This window comes from Diceros bicornis, chromosome 37 (assembly GCF_020826845.1).
Source record: "Diceros bicornis minor isolate mBicDic1 chromosome 37, mDicBic1.mat.cur, whole genome shotgun sequence".
Lineage (NCBI taxonomy): Eukaryota > Metazoa > Chordata > Mammalia > Perissodactyla > Rhinocerotidae > Diceros > Diceros bicornis.
In genome coordinates this window covers 27,804,706-27,824,214 of record NC_080776.1, presented here as the reverse complement: position 1 = coordinate 27,824,214, position 19,509 = coordinate 27,804,706, and the positions used below count along the sequence as shown (strand labels likewise).

General features: G+C 56.9%; 1 protein-coding gene across 1 annotated transcript in view; it reads right to left on the bottom strand.

Moving 5' to 3' along the window:
* CROCC2 (ciliary rootlet coiled-coil, rootletin family member 2) overlaps positions 1–18,719 on the bottom strand; it is a 72,749-nt gene extending 54,030 nt beyond the window's left edge. The window contains 5 exon segments of the mRNA XM_058533501.1: positions 1,732–1,897; positions 3,193–3,299; positions 5,665–5,813; positions 6,412–6,562; positions 18,642–18,719. Coding sequence (XP_058389484.1) covers positions 1,732–1,897; positions 3,193–3,299; positions 5,665–5,813; positions 6,412–6,562; positions 18,642–18,719 — 651 coding nt within the window.
* Between the last annotated feature and the right edge of the window lie 790 nt (positions 18,720–19,509).

Here is a 19,509-nt window from a genome sequence, read left to right as displayed (position 1 = left end):
AGAACAGCAGACACAGACTACAAAATAACAGCTGTTTTTTTTAACATAAATGAGAGGCTTGGAAATATGAGTTAAGAGTAAGATATTTGGAAATAAATCAACCAGAATGCTTAAAGATGAAAAATACAATATCTGGAATTCAAGCCAAGTGGGCTGGTTTAACAGAGCTGGGACACCAGAAAAGAAAACTGATGATCAGGAAGGTAGATTTGAAGAAATTGTCTAGAGTATAGGCCAGAGTGATAAAAAGAAAGAAAGTATGAGAGGCTAAGAAGCGTGGGAGAGAGCGTAGAATGGCTAACGCATGGAGAGCAGAGAGAGCAAGCACAGGCGATACTCCAAGAGGTAACGGCTACTCTCCACCAATAGTGAAGGCCACGGAATCCTGATGGATCCTGAGCAGGACGCACAAAAGGAAACCTCCACACAGAAACATCATGGAGAACTGTAGAACACCAAGGTCAAAGCGGAGGCCGTAAAGCACCAGAGCGGGAAGACAGATTACCTTTACGAGGAGCCGGTCAGAATCAAAGGCCCTGGAAGCCCACTTCTCAGCAGAAACGATGGAGCCAGAACACAGAGAAAGGGGATCTTTAAAGTGCTGAGAGGAAACACCTACAACCAGCGAGAATCGTTTTCAAGAACGAGGGGGAAATAAAGACCCTTAATAAACCAATGCCAAACTGAGTTCTAGGGACCTGTCCTCCAGGGCATCTGTTTCCCACAGCATCACAAGCCTAGCCGTGGGAAGATGTGGACCAGGCAGGGGTGTGGGGCGTGATCTCATGCTGGAAGCCCTGCTGTTAGTGACCCCCTGTGATGACAGACATGGCACTCTGGTGACACTGTGTAAGGGCAGCCTTAGTTGGCTTGTCTGGTGCCCTGCTCTCCCCATGCAGGGTGGTGGTGGCAACAGAGGGTCCACACAGCTCCTGACAGGAAGGACAGCTGTGGAGGGGCTCGGGGCAGTGGGGTCAAGTCCTCCTGCAGGACAGCTTTGCCCCGAGGGCCTGAGGGGGCCCAGGTGGCTGCCCTGTGTGGGAAGCGCAGGGACGGCCCTCCGAGGTGGGCTTGTCTGAGGGATGTCTGTGGGGCCGGCCCGAGGCCCAGGCACCTGGGGACCACCTCAGGCTTCTGCTTCCACCAGGAGGCAGCCATTCTCCAGGCAGTGTCTGGAGAGAAGTCCTGCCAACGGCGCCTGTGAAGGACACGAGGAGGGCCATGGGGACACCTTCAGGCCCTTCAGGGACCGCCTCAGCTGCAGAGAGCTGCCTTGCCCAGGCCACACCCCTGTCAGGGGGCCACATCCAGTGACAGATGGGAACAGAGGCATGAACGCCTGGACATTTTCCTCCCACAGGACTGAGGCTGGAGCGCTGTGCTCCGACCCCTCTGAGGCCAGGAGTCAGGCCTGCGGGGGCCTCCTTTCTGCTCAACAGCAAGGTGGGCCACGCTGAGCCAGGACCCGCCCTGTGACCCCATTCGCTTGCCAAGTCTGGCCTCAGGGTCCTGCCCTCCTTCTCTCAAGGCGGGGGTCACCCCACTCTGGTGTCCCCCACCCCACAGCCGGCTGAGTGGGGGACAAGGTGCAGCAGGAGGCCAGTGGCCTTGCCACAGGAGGAGCCACAGCTGAAGCCATTCATCCTCTCCTGGTCCCTGCTGGCTCCCCCCCAACCCTGCCACAGGCACCAAAACAAGCGCCCCCACCAATGGGCGAAAGGTGGGGAGCACCTCTCTCTCAGTCCATCGCTGTGCCTCCCTCAGCTCCAGCTCGCCCCGCAGGTGGAGCATGCTGCCCGTCGTCCTGGCCAGCTCCTCGGCCAGCGTGTCATTGGCCTTCTTCATGTGCTCCAGCTGTTCCCGCAGCAAAGTGTTCACCTGGGAGAGGCCTGTGCTCCTGGACAGGCAGAAACCACAGTATGTGGCCGTGGGTGGGTGGCCTCTCCCTAGAGGGGCACTCAGAGACCCAGGCCCCAAACCTCCTGGGCCCAGTCGACCCCAGCTCAGGTGTGCAGCCCCCTGCACTGCCCCTAAGCAGCACGGACCACCTGCAATGGGGCCCCGATGGTCCCCCAAACCTTCCCCCTCTGTGCTCTCCTTCTGGTCCTGCCCCCACAACTGTGGCTGGCTCCTCAATCCCGGGGTGCAGAGGTGAACCGCGAGACAAGCAAGAGGGGCAAGGCTTGGGAGCACCAGCCAAGGGTACCAGGGCCGGGAGGGAGGCACCGTCCCTGCAGCGGGGCAGGGTGGTGGGGAGAGAGAGTCTGGCGTGCCCCGTGGAGGGGGCAGCCCCGCCTGTGACCCTGGGGCCTTTCTCCACCAGTGGCAGGCCTGCATGTGGCTGCAGTCAGGGAACCCAAGCCTGCCAGGTTGGGGGGACTGACCCTGCAAGAGCCAGCACCTCCCAGCCCGGCTGCCAGGTCACAACAGGGCATTCTCTGTTCCTCTTTGCTCCTTGGGCATCAGCCTCCACTTAGGCTATTTCCCCCCTTAAAACTCGTTTTCAAAATGCTCCTCAGCACTTTTCCTCCTTCTCCAGAGTCCCTGAGGGTGAACCAAGTATGGGAAGTTTTCCACGAATGGCTTAACCTCCCCCTGGTCTGGAGATGGAGCTGGGCTTGGGGGCTCAACCCCCCCCTGGTGGGAGCATGGAGAGATACCCTTCCCTTCTGAGGACTGCGTTCCCAGGGCTTGGGGGCGCTGGGGCTCCCTCTGGGGGCTGGGGTTAGCACTGGGGGTGCTGAGCTGCACGTGACCAAACGCGCCCCTGACCACAACATCAGAGGGGCTTGAAGCCAGAGGGGCCTGGGAGTCAGGGCGGGTGTGAAGAAGGAGAGTGAGGGCAGCACCATGGGCACCCAGGACTGGCTGGGTCGCCAGGGCTGGGGTCAGCTCGGGCGACCCGCCTGCAGGACCAGCCAGGGCACCAGCCTCAGCAGCCTCCTGTGGGGGCACAGCTGGGAGAGCAGGGCCAGGGAGACCCTCACCCCTGCGGAACCCGCACCCCTCCCCCGCTCAGGCCCCCTTCCCCTGCCCCACAGAGCCTGGCCCCCGACTCCTACAGGCAAGTTTAACATAGAGTCACTTTGGGAAGAGGTTGGCCAACAGCCTCAAGCACAGTGGGGTCTCCTGCCTCGAGGGGTGCTGGCCGAGCTCCCTGCAGCCCTGACTGCTGGGCCTGCCCGGCCTCACCTCTGCTCGGCGGCCTCCAGACGGCCGAGGGCCTCCTCTAGGTCCACGCTGTGCTCCAGCTCTGCCCTCCGCAGCCGAGCCTCTGTGGTCTGCAGCCTGGCCTGCAGCTGGAGAGGAGCGTTAGCCCACCTGGCCGGCTACTCCCCAGCCCCCCGGGCTGGACTGCTTTGGCACCAACCCCTCCTGGGGTGGGAGAGAGGGCTCCCCCAGGGTCGGGCTGGGTCTGGAGAAGCTCAGGCCCCTCCCCACGGTGGGTCAGAGGGGTGGCCGTCCGTACCCAGCCCCTGTGCCAGGTGCCCACGGCCGGCTGAGGTGGGGGCCTCCAGGGTCTGGGTGGGCCATATAAGGGGTAGGATGGCTGAGTTACAGAGCAGGCCTGGGGTCACCCTCGTGAGAGTGAGCACGTGTGGGGGCCCACCCCTTCTGCTCCTCCTCCTGCCCATGCTCACATCTGTCTGCTCCCAGAGCCTTACCCAGCAGGTGCGTGGGGGCCACACCCACTGTGACCCAGGCCTGCAGCCCCCAGGCTGGCCTGGAGGGGAGGAGCCATCCATACCACGCCAGGCCTTCCCCGGAGCCTATATCCTTCCCTGCTCCCTGCTGGAGCCTAAGCAGATGGGGTCCCTGGGTCTCCAAGGGGAAAAGAGGGTGCAGGGGGGCCCTGCCCAGGTGTGCTGACCCAGGGCAGACGCTCTGGGGTGTCCGGGGAGGGGGACTCAGGCCCAGTAGACAGGTTACTGGGGGGTTGAGATGCGGGAAGGACAGGAGAGCCTGGAGGCCACACCTGTGGTGTGACCAGGCCATGTGTGTGGGGAGGTGAGTGGCCCCTCCTCAGCTACCAGCAGGATGAGAGAGGAGGGGCCGAGGGCCCAGCTGGATCAGGGGGGCGGGGGCGGGGGCTGGGAGTGCCACCTGGGATGGAGATGCCCATGAAACAGTCACGCCGGCCATCCTGACCTCCACCCCGCCCTGGCCCTGCCCTGCTGCTTGGGGGGATGGAGGAGGCCCAGCCCCTTCTGGCACCTGCACAAGAGTGCACTGAGACGTCTGCGGGAGCCCGGCGTGTGCGCTGAGCTGCCAGGTCCGCAAGTTCAGATCTGACTCACGAGCTTACTAATCCTTCCGCAGGGTTTCTGCGGCTTCTATTCCCCTGGGCCCCTTCCCAACATCTCCCCACCCTGTGCTAGGAAGACCCCACCCCCATGGCCAGGCCCGCAGCCGCAGAGGCCCAGCGAGGGCAGGCGAGCTCACTGATGTGCTCCAGGCCCTGATCAACCGAGATGAGGAGGACCCTCCCCTTGTGGTCCTGCCTTAGGAGGCTCATGGGAGGTGGAGGGGACGATGAGAATGGATGTTTACGGTGAGGGGGTCGGGGCAGAGGGTACCTCTGTGGGGCTCGTGATGCCGCTTACCCTAGGAAGCCCTCAGGACCCTAGAGAAGATGAGGCCAGTGAGGGGCCCTCAGGCGTTTAGCACTGGTCAGTGGTCACACTGCAGGAAGGGCCAGACCTGGTTCAGGTCTCAGCCCCAATAATGGCAGCATGGCCCTGGACAACTCTGGCCCTCTCTGAGCCTCAGTTTCCTCATCTGGAAAGTGGGATCATCTGTCCTGCCACGTAGAGCAACGGGGGGGTCTGAGGACAGAGGCGTGGGAACTGGGCCAGACTCAGCAGGGGCTCTGAGCACCCAACACTATGTGCCAGGGCCCCCCGCCCCACCCCAGTCCTGCCTCAGAAGCTGGCATGTTTTGGAGTGTCTGACATGTGAAAGAGGCTCTGGTCTAGCAAGTGCCTTCACTTTTCTGCCTCAGTTTCCCCACCTATACAATGGGAGGCCCTCCCAAGCCTCACACTTGATCACCAAACAGGCCTCTTGCTGCAGCTTGCCAGTCACCCTGCAAGGCACTGTGGCTGCCCAGGGGACCAGGGATCGAGGACCCAAGGGCCACGGTCACAGCTGTCCTCTGAGATCTGGGAGGCCTCGCGGTCGGGGAGGGGTGGGGGCTGCGGACAGAGCTAATTCTCTACAGGCTCTGGCTGAGCGCTGGGGCCAATTCCTCAGCAAGACCCCCGCGGGGTCACTTCCTCCCAGTTTGCTGCCTCCTCCCTTGCCAGGTACTGGCTGAGTGCTGGTGCTGCGCTCACGCCGGGCCAGGACGGACGGGGCCGCCCCCACAGGGCTCCCAGCAGGCAGGCACAAGGCAATGCCTATGCTGGGCTATGAGACCTGGGGGGGCTGTGAGGGGTGGGGAGGCCTGGACACCTGTCCAGCTCTGACCTTCCCACCTCCAGCCTCAGTTTCCCCATCTGTTGCACAGGGTTTGGATGTGCGGTGGCTGACGCACTGTCAGTCTACGTCCTAAGACCCGCTGATGGTTCCACTGACACGACAGCCAGTCCCAACAAGTGACCACCTCACTCCAGGCCAGGCGGCCACCCTCGGGCTTGCCTTGTGCCCACTGCGCACACTTACCCGCTCGCTGACGGCATAATATCTGCTGGCCAGCTCGTCCCGCTCGGCGCCCGCCTGGGCCAGCAGGTCCTCCAGCCGGGACAACTCCTCCTGCAGGAGCTCGTTCTCCTCCTGCATGCTGGCCGAGGCGGCCGGTGGCTCCTGCACCCCTGCAGGTGCAGCACTGGGGTCAGCCTGGGTGGCCAGACCTAGGGCCCTTCCCTCGGCCACAGCACCCTGTCCTCAGCGCCTCAGACGAGCACACACCGAGGCCAGGCAGTCTGACCGGCTTGATGGCCTGGCGCAGGGAAGCAGCCTTGGAGCCAGTTCCTTGGCTGCAAAGCGTGACAATCAGGAGTGCACGGTGAGCGGGCCTTTGGGCTGGGTGAAGGATGGGGGCAAAGCTCTTGGGGGGGCGGGCTGCTTAGCATCTGTGCTTCCTGAGTGTCAACCCCAGGATTTTCACTCATCTAATGAAAAAATAAATACGGATGAAATCAAGACTGGTGGTCATTAATGTGTCACAAACAGAAATGCAGCGCTGGCTCGAGACGGCCCCTGTGCCTAGTGGTAAGGGTGATGTATCGACACACGACCCCTGTGGGAGGGTATGGCTCTGTGCCCCAATAAACGGGAAGACAACAGGCCAGGAGGGGCCAGCTGGGTCCTGGGACAGTGAGGGGGGCCTGGGTCCCTGAAGCTGGGCTCCAGTTGACTACTCTGTGGCTCCCCTGGTGTCCTCCCCCCACCATCCCCACCTCCCTTCACCTTGGGGTGGCTCCTCGCCCAGGCTACTGGCCACGATCTCACGGATGCGGGCAGGCACGCGGGTGGGTGAAGCCCGCCAGCCTTCCCCACGCATGGTCAGTGCTCGGTCTTCTCTGCTGGCCATGGGGCTCAGGATGGTGTCCTCCAGCCTCTGAAAAACACCCACCCAGAGACACCTGGGGTGGCAGGCCCCTGGACAGCTGCCAGGCACCCTCATATGAGCCCACTGGAGTGAGTGGGGGCTATCACAGGGCTCCTCCGAGGCAGCAAAGTACTCTGGAGAGGACTGGGCAAGGCTGAGGTCACCCAAGGCATGTGCCTTGGTTTCTCCACCAGTAAAGTGGGATGGCGCCCTGCCTGTCCCCAGCACTGCTCTGAGCAGCTATGAGGAAACGTAGAGAAGAGCTTGTCCAGAAGACCCAGCTGAGGTGGGCACCACGCCCTGTCCTTTGGCCCTGCTCCCCCTCTGCGGGGCTCAGGCTGAGCGCTGGGCTGAATGATCACAGGTCCATCGCTCCAGGGGTGCTGGGAGGCAGGTGCCCTCGCCTCTGGTCCACAGGGTCCCTAACCTCCTGCCCACCTGGAGCAGGCAATCTCATGGTTTTCTCAGTGGGGGTTGGGGGAGGGCCCTGAACCCCACCCAGCAGGCACAGAGTATGGTGAGGAGAGGGGCTGACACAGACAGAAGGACCGAGGCTCAACCCACCCACCTCCCTTTAGAACCAGGCCAGCTGCGAGGGGCTTCACCCTGTCCACTGGGAGGGGCACATGTGGCCAGGGGAGAAGGTAGGCAGAACGGAGGGAGGGGCAGTGGGAGGGTAGTGAGGACAGCCCTCCTTCCTGGCCAGTCCAGACAGCTGACCTATTATGGAAAAGGTCTGAATAGGCCTGGAAGTGGGCAGGAAATTCCAGAGTCCTGGGTAACTGAGACTGGACTTGGGGGTCTTGGGCTCCGAGCTGGCTCTCTGCTTGGCCCTCCGGATTCTTTGCTCCATGAGGAGGGCACAGCTTGGGGAGGGTCTGGGAGTGCCCTCTAGGGCCCTGGTCCTGGTAGAGGACTTCTTATTGGGTCTAATTGTGGTGCTGATTGTGGGGAGGATGCTCAGGGGTCTGTGAACACTGGGGTCAGAGGTGGCCCATTCCAAGCCAGCAGGAAACCTCTGGATATGAGATGGCGTGATGAGACAATGTCACCCAGGAGGAAGGACAGTCCACAGTTGCCCACCCGCCCTGCTGCATTTAGGATAGCTGACTTTAAGGCAGTGAATTAAATATTAAAGAGTGACTGGGATGTCCCCTCCCAATGACTCTTTAGGGTGGCAAACCAGAGTCCTCCTGCCACGTCCCCCCACAGAGTCCCAGACTTCTCAAACTCGTCTCCACGTGCCCAGACCCTCTCCTCCTCTGGCTTCCCAGAAGCCCTCTCCCTGTGGTCCCTCAGAGCCACAGCATGCTCCCCAACCCTGTGACTCCCCAAATCTCTCTCCCAGCCTAGGGTCCTGGTGAATGACCACCCGTAGCCTCCTACCTGCCTGTCCCCCTCTCCTCCCAGCTCTCTCTGAAGACCCTCTATACAGGTCTAGACTCCTCCACCTGGCTCTGACCCTCAGACTCAGGCTGGTGGCAGGGGGAGGGCTTACTGGGCGCACCCTTGCTCCCCCCATCCCACTGTCCCCGTACACTCTCACTCCGTTCCCTCCTCCTGAGACCCCAGCTTGGCATCTTCCTCCCACATCCACCTCGAATACTCCCTGGACACGAGGCCTCCTCCTCCACCAGGACCCCACCTCCCACCCCTGCCCCAGAACAACTGACCACTCTTCTGGGCCAGTGACAGACTGCCAAGAGTCACCCCAAGACCCGGGCTCCTACATGACACCTGGTGAGGCCCGGTTCTCATCCCTGACAGCAGTCCAGCAATGGGCAATCATTGAGCAAATGCCACATAGGGAACCCCACTCCCTGGGGAGTGGGTGGAGTGGGAACCCTGCCCTCCTTCAGGTCCAGCGGGGCCTTTGTTCTCCCCTGGGTGTTTGAATTTGAGTCCCCTGGGGGTCTTGGGGAGGTGCCTTCACTCAACATTCCCCCAGGTGACCCCCTTCAATCTTACTCAGCTGGGTAGTGGGCAGCCTTCTGGTGGGGAGTGGGGGGTCGGGGGGGGCAGAGCCCTGGTCAGGGGAGAGGAGGATGTGCCTGCTATCCCTCTGGTCCAAGCAAGCACCTGGGACCAAGACCACCAACAGCCTCTCCTTTCCGGGAGGAAAGGCAGCTGGAAGCGGCTCAGCGATTGTCTGCCCTGACCCCTTTATTTGCACACGGGGAAACTGAGGCCCAGCGGGGTGGCGAGAACCACCCCAGGTCCAGCGCAGCGCCATCAGCTCCAGGAAGGACTCTGGCCCTCGGCCTTCCCCGCTCTCCCTCCCGCTCCCCCGGGCATCCACGGCGCCATCGCTAACGGGAAAGCAGCAGCGGCATAAACTTGACTCATTCCGAACCTTTACAGAGGGTCACTTATTAGCCGAGACGTCCCAAGAGGCGCTGGGGGCGTAATCGGTTCCAGCTGTGGGCTGGTGCCTGCGATGGGCCGCGGCCCAGCTCCCGCTGAGAGGGTGCGGGGAGGGGGGAGGGGGGCGGGGTGGGGACACGTGCGGAGGCGGCGCTAGGGGGACGCGGGGGGTGTGAGGGCAGCCCCGCCCCGCAGACACCACCGGAGGGGAGGGGCTCTGTCCGGGGCGTGTCGCGAGGGCTGCGCTGACCTCCAGCTCGAGTCTGACCCAGAGGGGCTCCGCCGCCCCCGCCCCGGAGACCTTGCTGTCCGCAGCCTTCAGCCCCACAGGTCCGAGCGGGTCGCCCGCTCCGCGGCCCGGAGGCGGGGCCTCCTTCCTGTGACCAGGCAGTGCACGGGGAGACTTCTAGAAGGCCTCCCACGGCAGACTCAGCCGGTCAGAGGGGACACCAGCGTTGGACATCAGTTTCCCAGAAGACCCCAGACTCAGTGGAGCCTGGCTATGTCCCTCCCTCCTGCCCCCAGCGCCCTCCTCTTCAGCTCAACCTGTGCTGAAGACCGCAGTGAGGTCACAGCCCCTGCGGTCACAGCCCCTGCGGCACCACCCTTGGGCCCTGCCTAGCCGGGGTCTGTGTGTGAGACCCAGAGAGGCTGTGTGGAGGGGAGAGCTCCTCATCCCGGAGGTTCCCCTGTCTCCCCAGCCCTGGATCAGAGCAGGGCTCCCCTTCAGGAGAATTGGGCTGGGGTCCCTGCTCTGCCACTGTCAGTGCACGCTGTGACCCTGGCGTGGCACCTGCCCTCCTAAGCCTTGTGTCCTCATCTGTGAAGATAGTGGGGGGTGGTCCCAGAGACCTGAGGCTGTAGCTCTGTGGAGAGTGGAGTATGGGGTCTCTGGGACTCCCACCCCCCATTTTCATAGATGCGGACGGAGGCTCGGCAGGGCAAGTGGGGTTATACATCAGAAATGGAAATCACACAGTCAGAGCAATTTCACTACTTCCCCTTGGTGGTGGCCAAGTCAGAACCCCCTGAGTGGCTCCTCCTGAATCTCCGGGCTGCTCAGGGCTTGCGGAGAAGACGATGGATTGCAAAAGGAGCCCAGCGAGTTCTGGACGGAGGAAGATGAGGCTCCCTGCACCTGGACCCAAGTTAGGGCGACCCCTGGGTGGACCAGGGAGGGTCCAGACAAGCCCAGTGGCAGGCAGGGAGGGCACCAAAACCTCCGTTTAAAGTCACACTGGGAGAGCTGGTGTCCCGTGGGTGACCCCGAATCAACCAGGACCCAGGCCGCCCCCTCCTGATCCTGGGGCAGGAGCAGGGTGAGTGAGGGAGTCTGAGCCCCGGGGGCTGTCCTGGGCCCCTCTGCGAGGTGGACCGCCAGCTGCGTGGGTCTGGGCGCCAGGCTCCAACAGTGCCACCATGTGGCCGCGAGGGGGCTGCAAGACGCTGCGCCTGCCTAGCTCTTGGAGAATGGAGGCGGGGGCTCCAAGGGAGCTGAAGGAATGCAGGGGCTCCATGTCCGCTGGATGGGTGGACCTGGGCGGGTGGAAGTGGACGACGTGTGACTGCGTGAGGCGGGGCAGCGGGGTGCATAGGGACATTCACCACTCAAGGTTTCTTACCAAACATTTTCACATCCATTGTCTTGACCTGAATCAGCAGCTTCTTGCCTCCACTTTATGGGTGAGGAAGTTAGGGACTTGCTCAAGGTTACCTGCTCACAAGTGGCAGTGTTGGGACTGGGACCCTGTCCTTGGACCCCTAATTGCCTGTGACGTTGGTTACTGGTGAGCCAGCGTCCTCCCTGTGGCTGGAGAGCAGGACTCAGCTGACTCCTGTCCTCAGATCTCCTCCCCTGTGTGGCACTCCCTGAGCCCAGGTCCCCCCACCGGCTGCCGACTTTCCTCCCCTGTCTCCGCCTGTGCACCAGGCATTCCCGCAGACCTCCCCACATCCCCAGGTGGCAGCTCTGGCCCTTGCCAGGGGTGGGCACAGCTCAAAGAACATATCTGAGGACAGGGCCTCCAGCCAAGTCCAGCCACCGGACGTCTGCTTGCCGTCCTTCCGTGGCTTGGCTGGATGGCCGCCTGCCAGGCTCCATTTCCTCAGGAAAAAGAGCTTCTCTGTGTCTGGAGTAACACCTGGCCGCCGACGTGCGGTATCTCAGCACTGCTCAGTTTAGATCTCTATGTGTGTGTTGAGCACTCTATCGCCTGGGCGTCACCCCGTCTTGTGAGTGGCAGTTTGGTCTTCAATTAATAATAAAGGAGAGACCAGGCCAGGCGTTGGAGATGAGGGGAGACAACTTGTTCATCTCTGTTCCCCTGGCCCCAGCCCCAGCACAATCAGTGCTTGGTACTCGAGTGGGCTCAGACCCAAGTCACTACACGAATGATTGGAAACCCAGCCTAAGGTATGAATCACTAACTGCCAAATGACTCATACCAAGAAACCCTCTGGAGGGACAGATAGACTCTGTCTATCTTGTTTGCTCCTGTGTCTCCAGTGCCCACAGGCTTCCTGGAAGAGGTGGCAGGTGAGTTGGACCTTGAAGGATAAGTAAGAGTCTGACAGCTAGAGGGGGCACAGGTCAGGTGTGCAGGTGGAGGGAGCAGTGGACGCATGGGCAGTAAGCAGGCCTCCAAAGTCTGCATGGGGCCTGGGGGAGGAGGGGCGGGGACGGGGGTGAACGGGGCAGGAGGGGAAATTGTGACGGCCTTGAACGTCCTGTGGACGACTATGGGGCCTTGGGGCAGTAGGGAGTGGTGTTTCTGAACGAAGAGGGGGATGTGGCCTGTCTGATTAGTGCAGTGACCCTGGCTGTGTCAGCACAAGTGGATGGGAGATTTGAGAGGGGCCAGAGCTTCCTCCTCCGTCCCTGGTTTGCTCAGGAGTGGCACAGAGCTTGGCCCCTGGCAGGTGACTGATGGATGCTTGCTACACCACAGCCGGCACTCTCAAACCATCCCAGCTCCTGTCCGTGGGTGGGCCCTCGCTCACTCAGACTCTGGGGAGCCCCAGAGACCATCTGTCTCACCTCGTGGTACAGATGGGGACATTGAGGCAGAGACAGTCAGCAACAGAGCCGGCAGCAGAACCGGGAGACCACACCACCCTCCCCAGTGACTCCTTCACTGTGCCCACCTTCCTTCCGGGACCTCCTGACAGCACTGCCCCACTCCCTCCTCCCCTTGGCACCTTCCCTTTCCTCCCCTCCCTCCTTAGGCTCCCCACTTTGAAAACATGTTTAATCTTTTCATGACAGAAATTCCACCACAAGAAGTGTTTTCCTTTTCCTAGGGGAATTCCCAGGGTCCTACAAAACCTGTGGGTTGAGACTCTGTCCTCAATAAGTTAAAATCCAGAGATCCAGAATTTGCTTTCTGGGAAGGATGCAGGAGGATGCAGGGAGCCAGTCCCCCCTTTGCAGCAACTAGAACAGCCAGTTAAGCTATGAAGCTCCTATTTTTAAAGACATCAGAGAGCTATGAAAGCAATAAGACAGATGGACTGAAATTGGAAGTAGGAAGCATTGGAGATGAGCTGTTTGTCGTCGTGGGCTGGGGGCGGATGCTCTAAGTTTGGCCCGAGCAGTGTTGTCAATGGGGAAAGAGTAGCCAACGAAGCTTTTCGTAGCTGCCTGGGGCTGGAGTGACAAAGCTAGAGATTTGAGGAGGCTCCAACACAGAGTTTCCCCTGCTGTTATCATTTTAAAAATGATTATGGCATCCAACACATCAACTACCTCGGAGGAAGTGTGATAACAGAACATGTGCAAGACATCTCCGTTGAGCATTGAGAGTTGAGTAGATTAGGAAAACCTTCAATGGAAGAATAGATTGTGTTCATGAATTGGAAGACTCGATATTGTAAAGATGTCAGTCCTCCTCAAGTTAATCTATAGATTAATTTATATTAATCTATAGATCCCAGTCTATAGCCCAGCAGGGCTTTTATTTTGTAGAAATTGACAGACTGATTCTGAAATTCATGTGGAAATGGAAAGAGTCAAACCTGCCCAGGTAATTGGGAAGAAGAATGAGCCTAGAAGACTGAAGCCGCCAGATGTGAAGCCAGGTTATAAAGCTACAGTAATTAGCGTAGAGTGCTGGTATGAGGACAAACTGACCAGTGGAAGAGATCATAAGCTCTGGAAGCAAATCCATACATGCACACACATGCATGCACACAGGCACAGACACGCACACACACCTGGTGTGTGACAAAGGTGACACAGCATTGCAATGGGGAAATGGCTGGGTCCCCTGGATATCTGTATGGAAGGAAATGTGTGGTAATCTCTGGTTCACACCACACACAGGAATCAATTCCAAATGGATTGCAGATTTAACTGTGAAAGTAAAACAATAAAGCTTTTAAAAGAAAACATAGAAGAACATCTTTGTGACCCTGGAGTAGGCGAAGTGTGTTTCTTAAACAGCACACAAGAAGCACTAACGTAACGGGGAAAATTGATAAATTGTGTTATATTAAAGTTATGAATGCTCCTCAAAAGACGACATTACAAGATGAAAAGGCCACTCACAGAAGATATTTGCAATGCATGTATTCAATAAAGGACATGTTTCCAGATTACGCAATCAAATTCCAATCAATAATAAAAAGGGAAGGCACCCCGAAAGAAAGAAGGGCAAAATTTTGGAGCAGACGCTTCACAAAAAAAGATATCTAAGTGGCCAATAAGCACAGAGAAATGTCCTCACCTCCATTAGTCATAAGGTAAATGATAATTAACATCACTATGCAATACCACTGTGCATTCACCATAATGGCTAGATAGGAAAATGGTGGGAAATGCCAAGTGTTGGCAACCAGCCCCTCACACGCTAAGAATCAGTACAACCTCTTTGGAAATCTGTTTGACAGTATCCACTAAAGCTGAACATACACAAACCGCAACCCAGCATTTCCACTTTTGGTATATACCCAACAGAGATGTATACGTATGGCACCCAAAGATATGTACCAGAATGTTCATGGCAGTGCTATTCATATTAGGCCAAATTGGAAACCACTCAAATGGCCATTAACAATAAAATGGATAAAAAGTGTGGTATATTCACACAATGGAATATTATATTTCAACAAAGATGAGTGAGCTGTACCTGCTTGCTACATTCTGGGTGAATTTCACAAATGTAGCGTTGCACCAAAGAGCACATATATACATGGTTCCATTTTTAGAAAGTTCCCACACAGGCAAGACTAACCTAAGTCTTGGGTGGGAGCTTCTGGCATTCTGATAAGGCTCTACTACATGTGAGTGCTAGTTGCACGGGGGGCTCAGTTAAGTTGCACACTTAGGATGGCTGCTCGTTTCTCCGTGCATGCAATACTTCAACCAAAAGCAGAAAATAAATCCAGTGATTTTTCATCTGAAAGGCCAGTTCTTAGAATATGGGGTTCTGCTTTTACCCCCACATTTTGTGTGCAATGTCTTTCCATCCATTCTCCAATCTACCACCTATCCACCATGCCTGCCCATCCATTTAACCATCTACCACCATCTGTATGACAGTCCTTCCACCTACCCACCTGCACATCCATTTATTCATCCATCTTCTAATCCAGAGGTCAGCAAACTAGAGTCTGGAGGCCAAATCCGGCCTGCCACTTGTTTGTAAATAAAGCTTCATTGGGATATAACCACACTCGTTTGTTTACATACTGTCTAGGGCTGCCTTCACGCTCCGATTACAGAGTTGACTAGTTGCTACAGAAACTTTATGTTTTGCAAAGCCTGAAATATCAATTATCTGGCTCTTTCCAGAAAAGGTTTGCCAGCCTCTGCTCTAATGCATCTATCCATTCATCCCACCCCATCCCGTCCCAACTCACCCCATCCCGTCCTGCCCCACCCCATCCCATCCCGCCTCATCCTATCCCATCCCACCTCACCCCACCTCATTCCATCCCATTTCACCTCATCCCACCCCATCCCACCCCATCCCATCTCATCCCATCCCGTCCCACCTCACCCCATTCCGTCCCACCCCATCTCGTCCCATCCCACCCCATGCTGTCTCACCCCACACCATCCCATCCCACCTCATCCCATCCCGTCCCACCTCACCCCATCCCGTCTCACTTAATCTTCTCTCACTTACTTAACACATCGCTCCAGCATCCTTCCTTCTCTCTTATGTATCAGTGATTTTTCTTTCTCTATCAGACCATTCTTATTGACACAAATTGTTTTAATTTATCCCCACCTTTCAAAAAAAGTATTGCCCCTACATGTCCACTCTCTCAGTGGTTCTCACCTTATTGGTCATCCTGCCCTGGTCTCCTGGCTGGTTCCTTCTCGCCTCCCCCATCTTCAAGTGTGGGAGTTGCTCCACCTCCTTTTTCTACGTACACTCACCCTTGTGGGGTCCCATCCAGTTAGCCACATGCCAACAACCCCGATGTCTATTTCCAGCATGGAGCTCTTCCCTGGAACCAGACCCACATGTCCATTTGCCTCCCCCTGTCTCCACTTGGATGTTAACAGGCTTTCCCACTCTAAGATGTTCAAAACAAAACCTCTGAGCACAGAACAGTTAAACCAAATATAAAAAAATTTGAAAATCTCTATATGTTTGGAAATTAAGGTATTCGTACCTCTAGATAATCTATGGATAAAATAAGAAATCATAGTGGAAATTAGAAGACAGTTTCAACTGGATAATAATGAAAATTATTATGTCCAAACTGTGGGATGCAGCTAAGGCCTTGCTTAGAGGGAAACGCATACACTTAAAAAAAAAAGAAAGTGGGAATGTAAAATGGTTCAGCTACAGTAGAAAACAGTATGGAGTTTCCTCAAAAAATTAGATGCGGAATCACCGTATGGTCCAGTAATTCCACTTCTGGGTATACACACAAAAGCATTGAAAGCAGGGACTCAAACAGATATTTGCACACCAGTGCTCACAGCAGCATTATTCACAAAAGCAGAAGGTGGAAACAATCCAACTCTCCATGAACATATGAATAGATAAACAAAACGTGGTTTATATATACAATGGAACATGATTCAGCCTTGAAAAGGAAGGAAATTCTAACACGTACTATAATGTGGACGAACCTTTAAGACATTGTGCTAATGAAATAAGCCAGTCATAAAAAGACAAAGATTCCACTTTTATGAGGTCCCTAGAGTAGTCAAAGTCGTAGAGACAGAACATAGAATGGTGGGTGCCAAGGTCTGGGGGAGGGGGATGGGGGAGCTAGTGTTTAATGTGGGCAGAGTTTCATCTTGGGAAGATGAGAAAGTTCTGGAGATGGGCTGTGGTGATGGTTGTACAGCAATGTGAATGTACTTAGTGTCGTTGAACTGTACACTTAAAAATGGTTAACGTGGAAAATTTTATGTTATGTATATTTTACCACAATTTTAAAAAATAGTAAAAAAATAATTGAAAAAAAGGAAGGCTGCAACTCAATGAGCTAAGCACACATCTCATAAAAGTAGGTAAACCACAAAGACAGAGACCTGAAAAACAAAAGAATAATAAAGACACCAATTAATGAAATAGAAGTCCAAATAATAGACAGGGTCAACAAGTGACCAGCATCAGAAATAGAAAGGGGTGTCACTTCAGCATGACCAGCTCCTGCTGGCCTGCCCGGGATTTCCTCAGATCTCGCACCTAAAGTCCTGGGTCTCAAACATCTTGACACCTAGGGACAGGTGGTCACCCTGCTTCAGATCCTCAGATGTCAAAAGGACAGTAAGAAGATATTAGGAACAACTTTTGCCAGTAAATTTGAAAATTTAGATATAATTGACAGATTCCTGGAAAAATACCATTAATCAAAACCCAACCCAAAAGAAATAGTCTGAAAAGTCCCATAGCTTTAGAGGAACTGGGTCCAGAATTGCACGTCCTCCCACACTAGCTGTCTCCCCAGGGCTCCTCCTCAGTAGCCTGCTCTGCCTGCCCTGGGTCCCTACCCTCAGAGAATCCAGCTCTAAGGGGAAGAGGGGCTGGCGCTCCGGGACCCTGTGCAGAAGTTGAGCGGGATGCAGAGGAGGACAGCCGCTCTGGCTGGAGGGAGAGGGGCGTCAGGAGCTTCTTCAGGCACAGGGAGCACCTCAGAGGCCCCCATCCTCAAGCCACACCTTGCCCCAGCCCCTCAGTCTCCCCATCTGTAGCTGGAGGGGCTGGGGATCCCTCTGGCCCTGCTGCCCAGTCTGGACGAGCCTATCTGGCATCTCCTGTCACCCGCCTGCCTGCTCACCCTGGTATAATTGCACCGAGATCTCAATCACCACAGCCAATAACAGGTGTTGGCCCGGTGGGCAGAGCAGACCTTGCCAGGGCTCCTCGTGGCTGGCAGATGAGTCTCGCATGGGCAGCAGGAATTTGGGCAGGCAGAAGCGTCCCCCAGCCACGTTTGCGAAGCACCGATGCCCAGTGCCAGAGGTCGGCACCATCCTGGGGTTCTCCCCGAAACCAGCCCATAACCATAGCAACTTGCTTCAGCCCTCGAGCCTCGATTTTCCTGAATCCAAAGGAATGATAGAATCCTCACAGGCTGACAGGAGGATCAGAGGGACGCCTGGCTGAAAGCATCTGGGAAAATTTGGTGTGCAAATCCTCCCTCCTTCTGTGCACTGTTGGCCAGCCCTGTGCTCAGAGACCCCATCAGAGCTGGACAGAGAAAGTCACCCCCCGCCCCAGGGCCACCTCCTTTGTCTTGTTGCATCACTTGATTCAAATATCCCACCCTTGTCTTGTTCTGTCCCGTGTGGGCATCTGTGTGTGTGTGTGTGTGTGTGCATGCACATGTGTGTGTGCGTGTGTGTGTGCACGTGTGTGGTAATTCTACCATGTTACTTAGTCACCTGGCACCAACTGTGGACAATTGCTCTTCTCTGATGACCTATGTTGCTCAGGTAGGGCCATGTCCACACCCTATAGCATAGTTTTGAGGTTCTAAGAACTGGGTTAATAAACAACTCTGAGTCAGCTGCTGCATCCAGGGTTCTCTGGGCTCCCCGAGGGGTCAGTCGGGTTGGGGACTGCCTGGCTGTGGTGGCTGGAGCCAGGTGATGGTGGGGGTGGGCCCTAAGACGAGGGATCACAGAGTTGGGCTGTGGGTTGGCTTTGGGAAGTAGGGAGGGAAGGGGAGAGGGGCGCGGGGGATAATTCCCAGTCATAATTATTATTGTTGTTGTTATTACGCAGATGGGCACTAGGTAGAAACACAGAACTGGAACTTCTGGGCTCACAGGATAGGCAGAGGGGATGGGCCACACCCGCCACCAATGGGCAGAGATGGCAAACACGTCTCCAGGGAAGCCCCCAGCAGCTCCCACACTCTGCCACAAAGAAAGCCCTGAACTGGATCCCAGAAGGTCAGTGTGGCAGGGTCGCCTGTCCTTCCCCACCCCAAATGTGCAGGGTGAGGGGGCTGCCCGCCTGAGCTCCACATGGAGTGGGGAAGGCTGGGCCTGGGGCTCAGGTCTCCCGGCCCCCAGTTCAGTCTCTCCCCAGGTTCCCCTCCGGAATCAGTCTGCACTTGTGTGTGTGTGTGTGTGTGTGTGTGTGCGCGCGCGCCTGTGTGTGTGTGTGCTCATGCTGACTACGTGAGCACGTGGAAAGTGCCCCTCGCAGTTGGGGAGGCGTGGCCTCTTGGTGCAGGGTCCCTTCCCTCCCAAGGTGCCCTCGGGGCCTCTCTCGGGAGGGTGCCGGAGGGTGGCCACTCCACTGACCTGGATCACGGCGTCCAGCCCCAGCCGGGACCGCTCGGCAGCGTCCCCATCGCTGGGATCGCTGGAGACAGAACTCATCTCGGGCTGGAGCACAGGACCCCAGAGAAAGCTGGGGCTCTGCTGCCAGGCGTGCCTCCTCCTGGGACCCTGGCCAGGCCAGGTCCTTTGGTGCACAGGCCCCACACCTGTTTGGCACCTGGCTCCCCGTCTTGGGCACCCAGCTGCCCCCTCTGGGTTGGTAGGACTGCGTGGCCAACCGAGCCCTTAGGTGTTGCTGTGGCAATGGCAACGCTGAGGGCTGGGTTTCCTTGGAAACAAGAGTGCAGGCCTTTGTTGCCATGGGGACTAAGGAACGCTGTTGGCTGGAAGCGTTTCTCCGGAGACCGGGAGACGCCCTGGGTGAAGCTGTCTACCTGAGTGATCACACCCAGGAAGGTGCTGGCCTTTCTCTCAAGCCCCCCAGGCCTGCAGGGAAGGGCCCTGGCCTTCCGCTGGCAGTTGCCCCGGGAGAAGTCGTGTGCTTGTTGGCCACACACAGGCGGAGGTGGTGTGCAGACTACCGCTTCCTCCTCATCTATAATCATAAACTATGACTTTTTTTTCTAACATTTGGAAAAGAACTTAGAGATCAATAGTGCGACGGCATGCAGCAGATGGGTAGCCTGAGGCCAGGAGAGAGGAAGCTGCCTGCCCAAGGACCGAAAGAGGATCCCTAACCTTGCACTTGGATGCGGCTGGAATCTGCTTTCTTTCTGGAGCCCTTTCAGGGTAGCACACTCCATGAGTAATGCTTTCCATACTTGCCATGTGAAATTCATCCCTCTCACTCACCTGAACCTTCCCAGAGCCTCATAAAGGACCGTCAGGA